The sequence below is a fragment of the Bos indicus genome, chromosome 21 (assembly GCF_029378745.1).
Source record: "Bos indicus isolate NIAB-ARS_2022 breed Sahiwal x Tharparkar chromosome 21, NIAB-ARS_B.indTharparkar_mat_pri_1.0, whole genome shotgun sequence".
NCBI lineage: Eukaryota > Metazoa > Chordata > Mammalia > Artiodactyla > Bovidae > Bos > Bos indicus.
Genome location: NC_091780.1, coordinates 20167799 through 20182902, shown reverse-complemented (window position 1 = coordinate 20182902; position 15104 = coordinate 20167799). Strand labels below are relative to the sequence as shown.

The window sequence follows — 15104 nt, the reverse complement described above, 5'->3', positions numbered from 1 at the left end:
GAAGCACAGCTCTCCCTTCTCCCTGTTGCCTGGAGTGGACCCTGATCTGCTCTTTTCAGAACTGAGGGCAGAAGAGCAGGAGGCAGTGACCTCCATGCAGATGCCTGAAAGGCTAGAGCAGAGTTCAGCATGAGCCCAGTTGTTTCCATGGTGGCTACGGAGTCGGGACTCTTATCCCCATTTCACAGAGGAGACGACTGAGGCAGGAGTTGCCCAGATATGAGTAGAGCCATAGGTGACAGCAGGGCTCCTGGGTTGTCCCAAATCTGCTCTCTGAGGAGTTGCTCCCAGTGGTCTGCTGGGGAGGACAGAGCAGGGGCTCAAGAGCCAGGCTGGGGTCACTGGAGGACTGTGGAAGATGACATGTGTGAAGCACGGAGCCCAGAACCAGTCGCAAAGCAGCGCCTCAACAAACATCACCTCCCATGCCTCCTTCTATCACAACCTCAGTGAGAAAACCCAGCATTTGCAGCATCAACCCCAGGTGTGTGGGGGCCCAGCTAGGTCAGGGGTCCAGAGGGGCAGCAGGGGTGGCTCTGCCTTTATTAGGAACAGGGGTGATGGTGCTGTTCATAGGTCCCCACCACCCCCAGCCTGGTGCTGGGCACCCTGCCTATGGGGGACCTCAGCCCCCTCCTCAGCCCTTTGATGGACAGGACCTGAGCTCACAGAGGTAGACACGGAGTCAGGTGGGCTGACTGGGGTCTCTCTAGAGCATCAGCCTGTGCTTCCCACGTGTCAGCGCTTCCCCTACTGAGAGCTGGGTGTGCAGGAGGCACAGAGTTCATGTTTGAGAAGTGCTGCCTACATCAGGCTACTGTGCTGTGCAGCCACGGATGAGCCACTGGCCTAAGGGCTGAGCACCTCCAAGGGGCCTCCTGTCACTGGTCCAGCCTCACCCCTACCATCTCCTTGGGCTGCCTGTTCGTGCAGAGAGAGGACATAGCCCTGCAGAACATGTCCTAAGTAGCCCACTGAAGGGATGAGGGGCTCCAGGTGAGGTTAAGAACCCAAGGGATTGAAATCCAAGTTCAAACTTTGGAGAAGGAAATGGGAACTCACTTCAGTATTCTTGCCTGGAGAATTCCATGGACACAGGAGCCTGGCAGACTACAGTCTATGGGGTCACAATGAGTCAGACATGACCGAGCGACTAACAGTTTCATTTTCACTTTCATGACACCAAACTACTGTGCTTTTCACTCGGGGGGTTGGGGGGTAGGGGGGGTGCTGCTTTACAACAGCAATGCCTGCTATTTGTACCACTGAACCAGGTGACGTAGGTGGTACCACCTGGGAACCAGGTCTGGGAGAGTAGGGATGTGTAGCCCGACCTCTCAGGGTTCTCTCCTGTTCTGGCTCTAGGGTTTAGGGTCATGAACTCTGTTGTTGTTACTATTATTATTTTAATGAACTTTGGAAGCTGTTGGGTTGGGTGGGGCTGCCTGTCTGGCTGTGAGTAGCCACCAAGGGAGAGCCCTTGATGATAGGTTGCTGCTGAACCACGAAAAGACGCTGGGATTCTTGGCCTCCAGAGGAGAAGAATTCAATCCAGGACCAGAGATGAGGCTTAATAGCTCAGAGCTTTTGTATAATAACGTTTTATTAAAGGATAAAAGAGATAGAGAAAGCTTCTGACATACGTATCAAAAGGGGGCAGAAAGAGTACCCCCCTGCTAATTTTTAGCTGGATGTTATATATAGTCACTAGCAGTCTGTTAATGAAAGAATGGAATGTCTTAAAACTCAGAGACTGGCACCAGGCCCCTCATCCATAAGATGTATTTGGGGATGTATTTGCTGCGGCCTGGCCTGGAGGGTGACCCCAGGCTCCTGACTCCTAGCCCCTAGTTCCTTCCAGGGCTTCAGGCTTCCTCAAAAGGACCCGAACCAGGATTCCCAAAGGAAAACTTTTCCCAAAGGAAATCTCTAACTCAACCTCCAGCTTTGGCTCTGGGGTTTGGATGTCCCCAGGGGAGGGAAAAGCTAGGGAAGCCTCCTTACCTCCCAGGTAGGTGCTGAGGTGAGCGAGTGTCAGGACCCAGAGGGTAGCATGTGCCGTGGCACCAGCCCCATCTTGAGCTCCACGCCTCCTGCACAGCCCGCTCTCAGTGGAGGAAGCATGGTCACAGGGGAGGCACAGGGGCTTCCATCTCCACGTCTGAGTCTCCAAGACTGGCAAGTCCAGGGGCCCTGGGAAGAGGGGGGCTGGGAGGGACCAGGGGTCTCTGGCACCCCTCCCCCATCTAGCAGATGAGAAAACTGACTCAGCAGCAGTGAGTGCCCTCCTCAGGGGAATGGGGCAGGTTTGTGCAGAACGAGGGTGGACGGGGCAGAATCCCAGCCTGGAGGATGCCCCTGCCACACTTGTCACAAGCACTGTGGGGCCGTGGACAGACAGCCGGCCTGAGGACAGGACACCTGGTCCTGACTCTGACTCTGCCACACGCAGGGTGACTCTGGACACGTCCTGCCCCTCCCTGGGGTCCAGCTGTACCTCCCCTATGACGAGAGGGTTGAACTAAGCAGAGGACCTTTACACTCTCTTTTGAGCTCCACAGTGAGGGGACTGGACCAGCCTTGGAGCTGTGACAAATGACACTTAACCCCCCAACAGGAGGGATGGAGCAGCCGCCCTCATGAACCATGAGGCTTAGACAGTGAGCCCCTCAGGTGAGCCCACCCTGGGCAGTTCTTTTACTAAAGCAGAGAGGCACCTTCATCTTCCTGGGAAGTGAGGTCCCAGGGTTGTTTTCAATTTGATTTAGGAAAATAGAAGAAAGTGAAAATCCTGTACCTAGACTTACAGGGGTAAATGCTCACTTGCTTTTCTCAATAAAAAAAAATTAATCACTAGTCAATCTAAGAAAGAAACCAAAAACTTTATTCAAGCCAACCTGACAACTATAACCCAGGTCCTAGTTTTCAGTAAACTGAGAACTGTTCTGAAGCCATAAGGCAGAAGATTAGTATGTACGTGATTTGGGGGAAGGGGAACATGCAAACAAGCACATGGCTTGGAAGAGGCTTACTGCTGTTCCTAAGCAAAAATACTTTAGCTAAAGGCTTTCATGCTTTTCTAAGTATGAGAAGATGCAAGAACAGAGTTCATAAAAATTTCTCCTAAAAAACTATCACTATCTGAGGGCAGGTTCTCCCAGTTTTCCCAGAGCACAAAATGCCTCATCCTGAGTTTCCCCCCTGAATTCCTTCCAGGATCGACTATAGGTCTGTGACCACAGTGGCTAATGACTTGATTCTTGTACAGCTGGGTGATGGGCGACATTCTTTACTGCACAATTCCTTTCCTTTTGATCTTAATTTCAAACAAGGTTTGGGAGGCTTTTTTGGCCAATTTGTCCCAGGGTTCTAGGAATGCTCATTCCAAAATCAATCCAGGATTTTGTTGTTAGGCCACTGAATGCGCTGTTACTCACCCACTCCTGGTAACAGTAGCCAAATCCTCTGGACCACCTGCCTTACTAGTGTGTCAGCTCCAGGAAATGGCTCCCTCTTGTTGCCTCTTTCCTTTCTGTATCCAGAGTCACACTATTACAATCATGGATCTTATAGAACTTTACATCAGATCAGTCATGTCAAGTCACTTGGTCATCATGATTGTTTATTATAGGCTCATTCACTCATTTGTTAATGCAAGAAACAAGAGTCTTGTAAAATAGGCAGGATAAGTAACACAGCTAGTGACAATAAGGTCCTAAATAAGTAAGTAGTAGTACCTTCTAAGGAGTTACATGCATGCACCAGAGAAACTCAACTTTATGTTTGAGTAGGTATTTCTGCCCTTGAGTAGGGCTGGTTAACACATAATACAGATGCACAAAGCATACTAGAATGGAGGGAAGAGGCCGAAAAAGACAGAGAAAATTTTTATTTTTAAATTTTTCTTATCTTGCTTTAAAATACAATTTTTATTTCAGTCCTTCTTAGGATTTCACCGTGATGTGGACGGCCTCCTGGGAGCCCTCCCCCTGCACCCCACCTGCCTCTGGGTGAAGATCACACACTTCATCCCAGTACAGGAATGAGGGGCAGCAGAGGGGGGTCTTTCCCCTCCCCTCCCCAACAGCTCTGCTTTTCTGGCTCCTCTGGCCCTGGTGACTCTAGGAGGCTGAGCTCGAGGCTTTGTCATTGAGGACAGGAGATTGAGGGGCCTTCACAGCCACCGGTTACTGTAAAGGGCTGTGGTCTCAATGCAGGGAAGCACATGGTCACACACACATGTATACACACATACCTGCACTGAGCATACACACAGGCACACACCTTTCTGGAGAGGCATCCAAGTGCTGTCATGGCCCCTTTAAGAGTTAGAGGAAAAGATGCTGGCACTGGGGTGGAGCCCAACCTCTTGTGTCACAGGCTGGGCTGCACCCCCAGGCTCTGGTCCAGTTGTGGATGGGAGTCAGTGGGAGGGGCTCCCAGAGACCTAGCTTTGGTGAGGGTGGGAATTGGCTAGGACCTTCAGAGCTCTAGACAAGTTGGGCGCAATTAGACTATGTGGATTTGGTTCTGGAGTTTTTTGTCTTTGTCTTTTTCTTTCACTTTTATGAGGTTGAAAAGCTACATTATGAATGTGGAAGAAGGGACAATGCTATTCTCAATGACTGACAGCAGAGGCTGATGGGAACCAAAAGCTCTGGGAATAAAAAAAAAATTGTATGCATTTTATAGATCACATTATGCTGGAGTCCCAGAGAACCAGGAAGCAGCAGCAGAAAGCAACCAGCACACAGAAACACACATGTGGCCTTCCCTGATGGCACAGTGGATAGAGAACACCTGTCATGCAGGGCACACCCCTGGTCTGCGAAGATCCCACATGCAGCAGAGTGACTAAACCCGTGTGCCAGAACTACTGAAACCTGTGTACACTAGAGTCAGTGCTCTGCAACTAGAGAAAGCCCACTCACAACAGCAAAGTCTCAGCATAGCAAAAACTTAATCAATAAATAATTTTTTAAAAAATTCTTTATAAAAAAAAAAAAGAAGAACTGTGTGTCACTGCACACTCAAGCAATGCAGTTCTTTTGACGATGGGAACAGCAACTCCCTCCCCTCTCCAAACAACCTGCCCAAGAAAATTTGAAAAGAAGCTTCCCCTTTAAGAACAGAGTCACCCAGTAATTTTTGCCCTCCCAATCAGAAAAAAGACAAGAACAGCAAAAAAAAAAAAAAAAAAAGCAGGCTAACATCACTTTAAGGCTGGTGGGCCCATGCTCTTCTCCCTGCAGAGGCAGGACTGCAGTTTTGATCACTGAGGCAGGAGGGCCACATCGCTGCCCCTCACCAACACAACCCTAGGGTTCTTCACCAGCTCCTTTTGTGATTCCCCAGAGCATAGCTGGGATGGAAGGTATTGACCCCTGGCTTCCTCTAAGATGCCCTCTAGGGAGTGGGTGTTTAGTGAGCCTGCAAAAATTCTGGAGCCATTCTCAGGTGGGGCTGAGCACCAGGAGGGGCCCAGGGGCCCAGGGGCCAAGGGGCCCAGGGTCTGTGCTTTAAATTTGCCAACTGGGAATTACCGATCTCCAGAGACTTTTTTTTTTTTTTTAATTTAAAGGGGAGGCACATTGCACACCACCCTCCAACGCTCCACCAGGAGAGAGTGTCCAGTTGCTTACCACCTGCCTCCACTCTCCAAAAAAACACACAGACAATTACCAACTAAGGCACCCCCAGGTGGACAGACATCCTTTGGCAATGGGGCCCCTCTGGAGGCCCAGGGTGTGACCACTGCACAGAGGGCTGTGTGCTGTGGAGTCAGCACCTTAGGAGGTGGGAGGGGGCGGTGGGCAGAGGAGGAAGGAGTCTCAAGTCCTGATGGATCAGAAGAAGGAAGATGGGAAGAGGTGGTCAGGACACAGAAGGTGAGAAAACAAAGAGAGTCAGAATGGGGGTAAAGGCAGAAAATGTAGAAAAGATGAGCGAAGCAAGAGAAAGAGGCAAAAGAGAATGGGGGCTATCACATAAGACAGGAAGGAGACAGAGCAGAAGGAGGGAAGGAAACAGAGAAGAGAGTGAGATGAATGGGGAAGGATGTGAGAAGGGAGAGAGAGCCAGGAAGAGGGCATCAGAGGATGTCAGAGCTCAGTAGAGATCTCCTGTGAGCAGAGAGGATCAGGAGTCTGTGGGTTGACCCCCAGTCCCTACAGAAACCTGGTGGGCCCAGTACCCCAGGTCGGCCATGTAAGTCAGCAGGTTGGCGGCTGTCAGGACGGCCACAGCCAGGCGCTGCTCCCAGGCGCACATGCCGTGGGTAGTTCTATCAATGCAGTTCACATCACTGGACTGCTGGGGCTGCCCGCCATACTTCTCATCAAACTGGTAGAGCAGCCAGAGGACCAGAGCAGTGAAGTGGAGGAGGATAGACAGCAAGTTCAGTCCCAGATGAAACACGGGGAAGGAGATGGGCAGCCTGTTCTCCCATTCTTCCCGGTCCATCAGCATGGCCACAGCTGCCAGGATGAAGCAGATGGAATACACGGCCACGCACCACTCCAGGGCTGGCTGGTCTATGTACAGGGAGGTGTTGCTGAGGAAGGCAAAGATAACACAGGCCACAAAGGTCTCCAGCACCTTCAGCAGGCCTGGCATGGTGTGCACGAAGCAGGGGATCTCCTTGAGCTTGTAGCATTCCCATACGCAGGCCACTTCCATGACATAAACCACACATGCGATGCAGGAGAACACAGTGGCAGCAATGGCCCGGTTTCAGGTGGCATCATAAGGCAAGAACTTGATGTAGGTGATGGGGTAGAAGATGGAGGCTGAGAGGCAGATAAGGGCAGCATAGCAGGCATAGGTGATGGAGAAGTTGTACCAGCAGAAAGGAAAGTCGGTCGGGAACCTATATAATTCCAGTATGACGATGATGAGCGTACCGATGATACAGAAGCACCAGCTGAACATGATCCAGCTACTTATGTCCCCCCATCGAATCCCCATGTCGAGCACTAGGAAGAAAGCCGAGATGATGCAGACCAGCTGTGGCACGCGGAGGCAGCTGAACACAATGTACAAGCCACACTTTTCTGGGGATGTCCTACCGGTGGACATGATGTTGTGATGGTCAGGCAAGTCCCGTCGCCAATATGGCAGTGGTCTTCACTGAGGACCCACCAGCCAACGTACACTCTGGAGGCGGATTAAATCAGATGCCTTGAAAAGTCTCGGGGCCTGTGACTGCTGAGGCTCAGGATCTGTGGAGTTAGAACCAATAACTCAATCACTTGGGCAACAGCTCCAGAACTATATTCCCCACCCATCACCCTTGACCTTGTAAGAAGACTGCTGCTGCTGCTGCTGCTAAGTCGCTTCAGTTGTGTCTGACTCTGTCAAGACTATCCCATTCCAAACCTCACAGCCCAGTTGGTTTTGCCTCAAGCCATAAAGACTTTTTATCTCTTTGGCTGTGCGCCACTATTTTTGGAGATACCGTGGAATGTGGCCCTTATCCGCAATCCCAACATTTTAAGGCTCCAAAAAGAAAAGAAGAACTTTTATAAATTCCTTTGGCTAGAGAATCTTCCTGAACAGACATGAGAAAATTTATCAGGTCAGTTCAATTCAGTCGCTCAGTTGTGTCCAACTCTTTGCGACCCCATGGACTGCAGCAAGCCAGGGCTCCCTGTCCATCACCAACTCCTGGAGCTTGCTTAAACTTATGGCCATCAAGTCTGTGATGCCATCCAACCATCTCATCCTCTATCATCCCCTTCTCCTCCCACCTTCAATCCTTCCCAGCATCAGGGTCTTTTCAAATGAGTCACTTCTTCTCATCAGGTGGCCAAAGTACTGGAGTTTCAGCTTCAGCATCAGTCCTTCCAATGAATATTCAGGACTGACTTCCTTTAAGACTGACTGGTTTGATCTCCTTGCAGTCCAAAGGACTCTCAAGAGTCTTCTCCAACACCACAGTTCAAAAGCATCAATTCTTTGGCGCTCAGCTTTGTTTATAGTCCAACTATCACATCCGTACATGACTACTGGAAAAACCATAGCTTTGACCATGTGGACCTTTGTCAGCAAAGTAATGACTCTGCTTTTTAATGCTCTGTCTAGGTTTGCCATAGCTTTTCTTCCAAGGAGCAAGCGGCTTTTAATTTCATGGGTGCAGTCAACATCGGCAGTGATTTTGGAGCCCAAGAAAATAAAGTCTGTCACTGTTTCCTTTGTTTCCCCATCTATTTTCCATGAAGTGAGGAGACCAGATACCATGATCTTAGTTTTCTGAATGTTGAGTTTTAAGCCAATTTTTTCACTCCTGTTTTACATTCATCAAGAGGCACTTCAGTTCCACTTCACTCTCTGCCATAAGGGTGGTGTCATCTGCATATCTGAGTTTATTGATATTTCTCCTGGCAATCTTGATTCCAGCTAGTGCTTCACCCAGCCCAGCATTTCACATGACGTGCTCAGCATATAAGTTAAATAATATACAGCCTTGATGTACTCCTTTCTCAATTTGGAACCAGTCATTGTTCCATGTCCGGTTCCAACTGTTCCTTCTTGACCTGCATACAGATTTCTCAGGAGGCAGGTCAAGTGGTCTGGTATTCCCATCTCTTTCAGAATTTTCCAGTTTTTTGTGATCCACACAGTCAAAGGCTTTGGCATAGTCAATAAAGCAGATGTTTTTCTGGAACTCTCTTGCTTTTTTGATGATCCAACGGATGTTGGCAATTTGAAACCACCAGAGTGGTTACTCTGCCTTTTCTAAATCTAGCTTGAACATCTGGAAGTTCTCAGTTTACATACTGTTGAAGTCTGGCTTGGAGAATTTTGAGCATTACTTTGCTAGCGTGTGAGATGTGTGCAATTGTATGGTAGTTTAAACATCCTTCAGCATTTCCTTTCTTTGGGATTGGAATGAAAACTGACCTTTTCCAGTCCTGTGGCCACAGTTTTCCAAATTTGCTGGCATATTGAGTGCTGTACTTTTAGGACTGCATCACCTTTTAGGACTTGAAATAGCTCAGTTGAAATTCTATCACCTCCACTTGCTTTGTTTGTAGTGATGCTTCCTAAGGCCCACTTGACTATGGACTCCAGGATGTCTGGCTCTAGGTGAGTGATCACACCATCATGGTTATCTGGGTCATTAAGTTATTTTATTGTATAGTTCTGTGTATTCTTGCCACCTCTTCTTAATACCTTGTTTTTGTTAAGTCCATACCGTTTCTGTCTTTTATTGTGCCCATCTTTGCATGAAAAATTCCCTTGGTATCTCTAATATTCTTGAAGAGATCTCTAGTCTTTCCCATTCTATTGTTTTCCTCTGTTTTTTTGCACTGATCACTGAGGAAGGCTTTCTTATCTCTCCTTGCTATTCTTTGGAATTCTGCATTCAGATGGGTATAGCTTTCATTTTCTCCTTTGCCTTTAGCTTCTCTTTTTTTCTCAGCTATTTGTAAGGCTTCTTCAGACAATCATTTTGTCTTTTTGCATTTCTTTTTCTTGGGATGGTCTTGATCAGTACCTCCTGTACAATGTCATGAACTTCCGTCCGTAGTTCATCAGGCACTCTATAAGACCCAACCCCTTGAATCTATTTGTCACTTCCTCTGTATCATCGTAAAGGATTTGATTTAGGTCATACCTGAATGGTCTAGTGGTTTTCCCTACTTTCTTCAATTTAAGTCTGAATTTGGCAATAAGGAAATTCATAATCTGAACCACAATTAGCTCCCAGTCTTATTTTTGCTGACTGTGTATAGGCCTTCTCCATCTTTGGCTGCAAAGAATATAATCCATCTGATTTCTGTATTGACCATCTGGTGATGTCCATGTGTAGAGTCATCTCTTGTGTTGTTGGAAGAGTAGAGTGTTTGGTATGACCTGTATGTTCTCTTGGCAAAAGTCTGTTAGCCTTTGCCCTGCTTTATTTTGTACTCCAAGGCCAAACTTGCCTGTTACTCCAGGTATCTCTTGACTTCCTACTTTTGTATTCCAGTCCCCTATGATGAAAATGACATCTTTTTTTGGTGTTAGCTCTAGAAGGTCGTGTAGGTCATCATAGAACCGTTCAACTTCAGCTTCTTTGGCATTAGTGGTTGGGGCATAGACTTGGATCCCAGTGATATTGAATGGTTTACCTTGTAAATGAACAGAGATCACTCTGTCATATTTGAGATTGCACCCAAGTATGGCATTTTGGACTCTTGTTGACTATGATGGCTACTTCATTTCTTCTAAGGGATTCTTGCCCACAGTAGTAAATATAATGGTCATCTGAATTAAATTTGCCCATTCCAGGAGTCAACAACAAGATGGTGGAGTCGAAGGATGTGCACTCATTTTCTCCCTTGAAAACTCCAGGGAGAGTTGGAGTTGGCAACTCATTGCTGAACAACCATCAACAGGAGAATGTTGGATCCAACCAAAAAAGATACCCCATGTCCAAGGACAAAGGAGAAGCCCCAACAAGATGGTAGGGAAAAATTTAGAGTCTTTATTTATTTCACTTAGTGTGAACGTTCAGAGGTTCAGTGCAAAAACAGTAATATGTTTGTTTATAAGGTGCTTTCAGACCCTTAGAAAAAAGGGTTTGAAAAAAGGGATTGTGGATTGTACTGTGGATGGCTTCTATATTGTTTTCCATTCATATTTTTGTGTGGTTTACTTCTTCTCATGTATGCATGCATGCTAAGTTGCTTCAGCTGTGTCTGAGTCTTCACAACCCTATGGACTGTAGCCCACCAGGATCCTCTGTCCATGGGATTCTCTGGGCAAGAATACTGGAGTAATATATAAATTAAAAATAATAATAATACTGGAGTGTGTTGCCCTCCTCCAGGGGATCTTCCTGACCAAGTATTGAACCCATGTCCTACGTCTCCTGCATTGGCAGATGGGTTCTTTATCACTAGTACCACCTGGGAAGTCCCTTCTCATGTATAATTGATATAAAGTAGGAGTATGATCATCTCCCATGTCCTGGTTTCCCCTCTTAGGCATGGCCCGTCTTCCTCCTGCTCACCCGAGCATCCACCCTTCCATCCATGTCCTCAACCTCATGTACAGCCTTCAGCACATTTCATGGGCTCTGAAATCATATGTAGAAACATGTGTACATACATGCAAATATGGTTTGAGGCAGTATCTATATCTCTTTTTCCATTTTATAGACATGAAACAATATCATGCACACAGTATCTTGCTTTTCCACCACACCCGACAGGTGCAGCTGGTCCTCTCCAGGGGCCTTAGTCCTCTCCATCCCCTTTACTTATTTCCTTCCCTCCTCGTTCCTGGGGGCATTTGGACGACCACCTTTCTTTAGATCAGTGGACCCTTCCCCGTGAGTCTCAGACACTGGGGGACACAGGAGATAACAAGAGGTCCTGGGATCCATGTGACCACCATGCTCTAGGGCAGGAGGTCAGCAAGCTTTTCCGAAAACTTTAAAAAAAAATATGACAAAGAATATACTTTTTATTTTTGGAAATTCATCTTGATTTCCTGGGGTTACTGCAGTGAATTATCACAAGCCTGGTGGCTTAAAACAACAGAGATGTGTTCTCTCACAGTTCCAGAGGTCAGCGTTTTGAAACAAGGTGTCAGCAGGACTGCGGTCTCTCATGCCCCAGGGGAGGTCCCTCTTTGTCTCTTTTAGCTTCTGGAGACCCCTTAGCCATGTTATCCAACTCAGGCTTGTTTGCTCATTCCTCAAGAGGCCAAACACTGAGAGATGAATGTTGGGCTTTGCCTGGGACAAAGTGCTGCACCTCTGCTGTGAACACAATCACCACCCACATCTGTGCATCAGCCCATGATGGGCAGCGGGTTGAAAAATATAATAAACGTTTCCACCATTTTTTGTGGATAATCTCTGTAAAGAGGATTGGCAATTGTCCAGTTTAGTAGGTCTGAGGTTGAAAACAGTGTAAGTCCAATAATAGCCACAGGGCTGTCCTCCTGCAGAGAACTATCTTAGTGGAAATCCAACCCCACCCACCCTCGAGGACACATGGAGGCCAAGCTGAGTGACCTGACGGTCTTAAAAGGAGAGACTACTTCAGACCCCCTTTCTTCCTCATGCTGTGGTGACGCTAAGGCTGTGCCCCGCCCCAACACTAGGACCCCTCCTTCTTCCAGAGACTTGGGGAGCCGGGCACAGGCCTCGGGGCAACCTCTACCTGGGCCATCGGGATAAGAACCCCAGAGGTCGGGGTGGAGTCAGTTCCCTAAGAAGCTGGCCCCTCTTCTCCCTCCTTTGCCTGCAAAGACTCCTCTGTAAAGAGTTCAGGCTTTTCACACTTTAGTTTCCCTTTTGTACAATTAATTTAGTGCCCTTGTTGGAAAAATCCTTATTATGAGTAACAGGAAGGCTCAAATGTGGAATATCCTCCCACTTAACCAGATCTCTGACAAATCAGTTCTAACTGCAAAATAGGGGAGTAATTTAGAGACCCACCTGGGACTACTGCTTTTCAGAATCAGAAACATATGTGAGCCAGGCTGTATTATAATTTAAAAACCTCTTTTTTCTTGGTTATAGGGTTATAGCTCTGGTTTTGCCAATCTGTTAAGATGCGTCCCAGTGAACTTCTAGAAGGGATGGATAAAGACACCCCTCCCCCGCCCCCCAATGCACTTCACATCACTTGTTACCCTAGAGCAGATTACAAACAAACAAACTAATTCTCTGGGAGAGACTAGTACAGAGTGGCAAGCGAGTCATTTCCCACTCCTGCGGTGTTCAAAGTGAAGGCGTTAGTCTCCGCTTAGTCATGTCCAACTCTTTTGTGACTCCATGGTCTGTAGCCTGCCAGGCTTCCCTGTCCATGGGATTTTCCAGTAAGAATACTGGAGTGGGTTGCCATTCTTTTCTCCAGGGGATCTTCCCAATCCGGGGATCAAACTCTCATTTCCTGCATTGCTGGCAGATTCTTTATGTCTGAGTTCTAAAGGGCAAAGATTATGTCCAAATGGGTGGGAATGGGGGGCTTCCGGGGTGCACAACCCTCTACTCACTCAGTCAAGAGCTCAGCTGCTCCTTCAGAAGCCAGTTTCCTTCTCTCAACAGAAACTGAAAACAGGCTGTCCACAATGAAGGGAGTGGACAATGACTTCATTGTCACAGTGGGGAGGGATAGGAAAATTCCAGAAACTAATGAGTTTAGCAGCTGTAAAACTTACCTGTAGATCCTCCCCACCTTCCCAACAGCAGCCTCCTCATCAACTCAAGTGTAGCTAGAGGGGCAGAGGCTAGGGGACCTGACTCCTGCCTGGTTGCACAAAGGCTCTGACTGTCACCAGGCTCTGATTAGTTTGCTGAAAAGCCAATACAGAGAGGTCAGTGTTGGATGAAAGAAAAGTAACTTTACCTTAAGGAAGCCGGCAACTAGGGGAGAAGGTGGGAACCAACGCCCAACGCTGCAAGGTTCAGCTGGGATTTACGCAAGAGAAACAGGAAATGGTTGCAGGACGTGTGCTGGGGTGTGTCGTGCTTCTAGTTTTGGAGACTTTGCATTAAGCATAAGGCGCCTTGGTGGACTGAGAACCTGAGTTTGTGGTCATTACATTGTCCAAATCAGCACATCTGCTCTAGGGGTGAGTGGCCATATATTCCTGGAAAAATAAAAACAAAGAAACAGAACAAAACAGGCAAAGTGAAACTGAACCAGTCCATCAAAACCCAGAGCTGTGTAGTTCACAGATTTTATTGTAAAATAAGCAAGATGACAACTCCAGTGCTGGTGACCTGCCTGACCGTCACCATCACCACGAGAACCTCCTCAGGCCTGGGCTCCAGGACCGTGGGCTTCTTCCTCCACCTGGGGCAGCTGCTCTCTGCCTGCGTGCCCTCCCTGCTGGTGGCCAGCATGGACACTTGGAGTGAGTGCACAGTTAACTGGTCTGTGATCCTGTGGTGCTTCTGCTTCGGTGGGACCCTCCACTGTCTTCATAGTGGAGTTGTGTGGGCTCCAATCCCACTTTCCCTTGTCCTGCTATTCTCTACCACTATGCCTTCTATTTCACCCTTTGCTGCCTCATTGTTTTCTTCATCAACTATGTTCAGTTCTTGCTCCAGGGTCCCACCTGGAACCAGGCCATCTCTGCCACTGCCTTCTCCTTCATCAGTTCTGTGCTTTATGCCACCAAAGTGGCCTGGACCTGTGCCCTGACTGGTGATACATCCTGCTCGGTGCCTGCTGGTCCAGATGTGCTTGGGAGCCTGTTGATCTTCCTGGTCTGTGTCATTCTTGCTCTCACTTATAGCATCCTTGTAAACTGTGACACCCATGTACTTCTGCCATGGTAAGACAAATGACCCTGTGCTCCATCTGCTTCTCCCTGGGGACCATGTCCACCCTGTTGCTCAAGGATGACAATGAAACACATATTTGTGGACCATCTTTTACTATAAACGGAGACCGTGCTCTCCATCCTCCTCTACACCAGCTCTCTGGTCCTCTGGCCATTCTACTACACCTTTGAAGAAAAGCTGGGCAGGCAGCCCCTGAGGTCCAGCAGTGTGAGCTGCTGTGATTAAAAAACTCACCTGCTCTGTGCATCTGGGATGAAGGTTGGACTGTGGGCATCTTGACATCCACTAACCTGCTGATTTACTTGGCTGACCTGCTATACTTGGCCTTGGAGTCTTCTGTAGGGACTAAGGATGGGCCCCGGGGCTCCCAATTTCTCTTTTCACCTGCAGTTTCTTCACTGAGCTTGGGATGTTCTCTTCCTGGTTCTTTCTCTCCCTTCTTACATCCTTCCACATTCATCTCCTTCCCTTTCCATTTCCTTCCCTCCTGCTCTGTCTTCTTGTTTTCTTTGTTGGCCCAAGCCCTGTTTTGCTTCTTTCTTTTTTTCCACTCTCATCTTTTCTACATTTTCTGCTTTTTGCCCCCTTTCTGGTCATCCTTGGTTTTCTCGTCTCCTGTGTCCTGACCACCGCTCCCCATTTTCCTTCTTCTGATCCACCAGGACCTGAGACTCCTTCCTTCTCTGCCCACCGTCCCCTTCCACCTCCTAAGGTGCTGACTCCACAGCACACAGCCCTCTGTGCAGCTGTTCACACCCTGGGCCTCTGGAGGGGCCTCATTGCCAAAGTGTGTTTGTCCCCCTGACAGTGT

General features: G+C 48.1%; 1 protein-coding gene across 1 annotated transcript; it reads right to left on the bottom strand.

Moving 5' to 3' along the window:
- Window positions 1-3601: 3601 nt before the first annotated feature.
- On the bottom strand, window positions 3602-13036 carry LOC109575784 (myeloid-associated differentiation marker-like). The gene is made up of 2 exons (XM_019984064.2): window positions 12997-13036; window positions 3602-7220 (listed from the first exon to the last, which is right to left on the bottom strand). Exon 2 carries the CDS (start codon window positions 6676-6678, stop codon window positions 6139-6141), a length of 540 nt encoding a protein of 179 aa, XP_019839623.2. The 5' UTR covers window positions 6679-7220; window positions 12997-13036; the 3' UTR covers window positions 3602-6138.
- Window positions 13037-15104: the final 2068 nt, after the last annotated feature.

Excerpts from the sequence above, each read along its gene's own strand:
- LOC109575784 (XM_019984064.2), bottom strand. The coding sequence starts at position 6,678 with ATGGAAGTGGCCTGCGTATGGGAATGCTACAAGCTCAAGGAGATCCCC.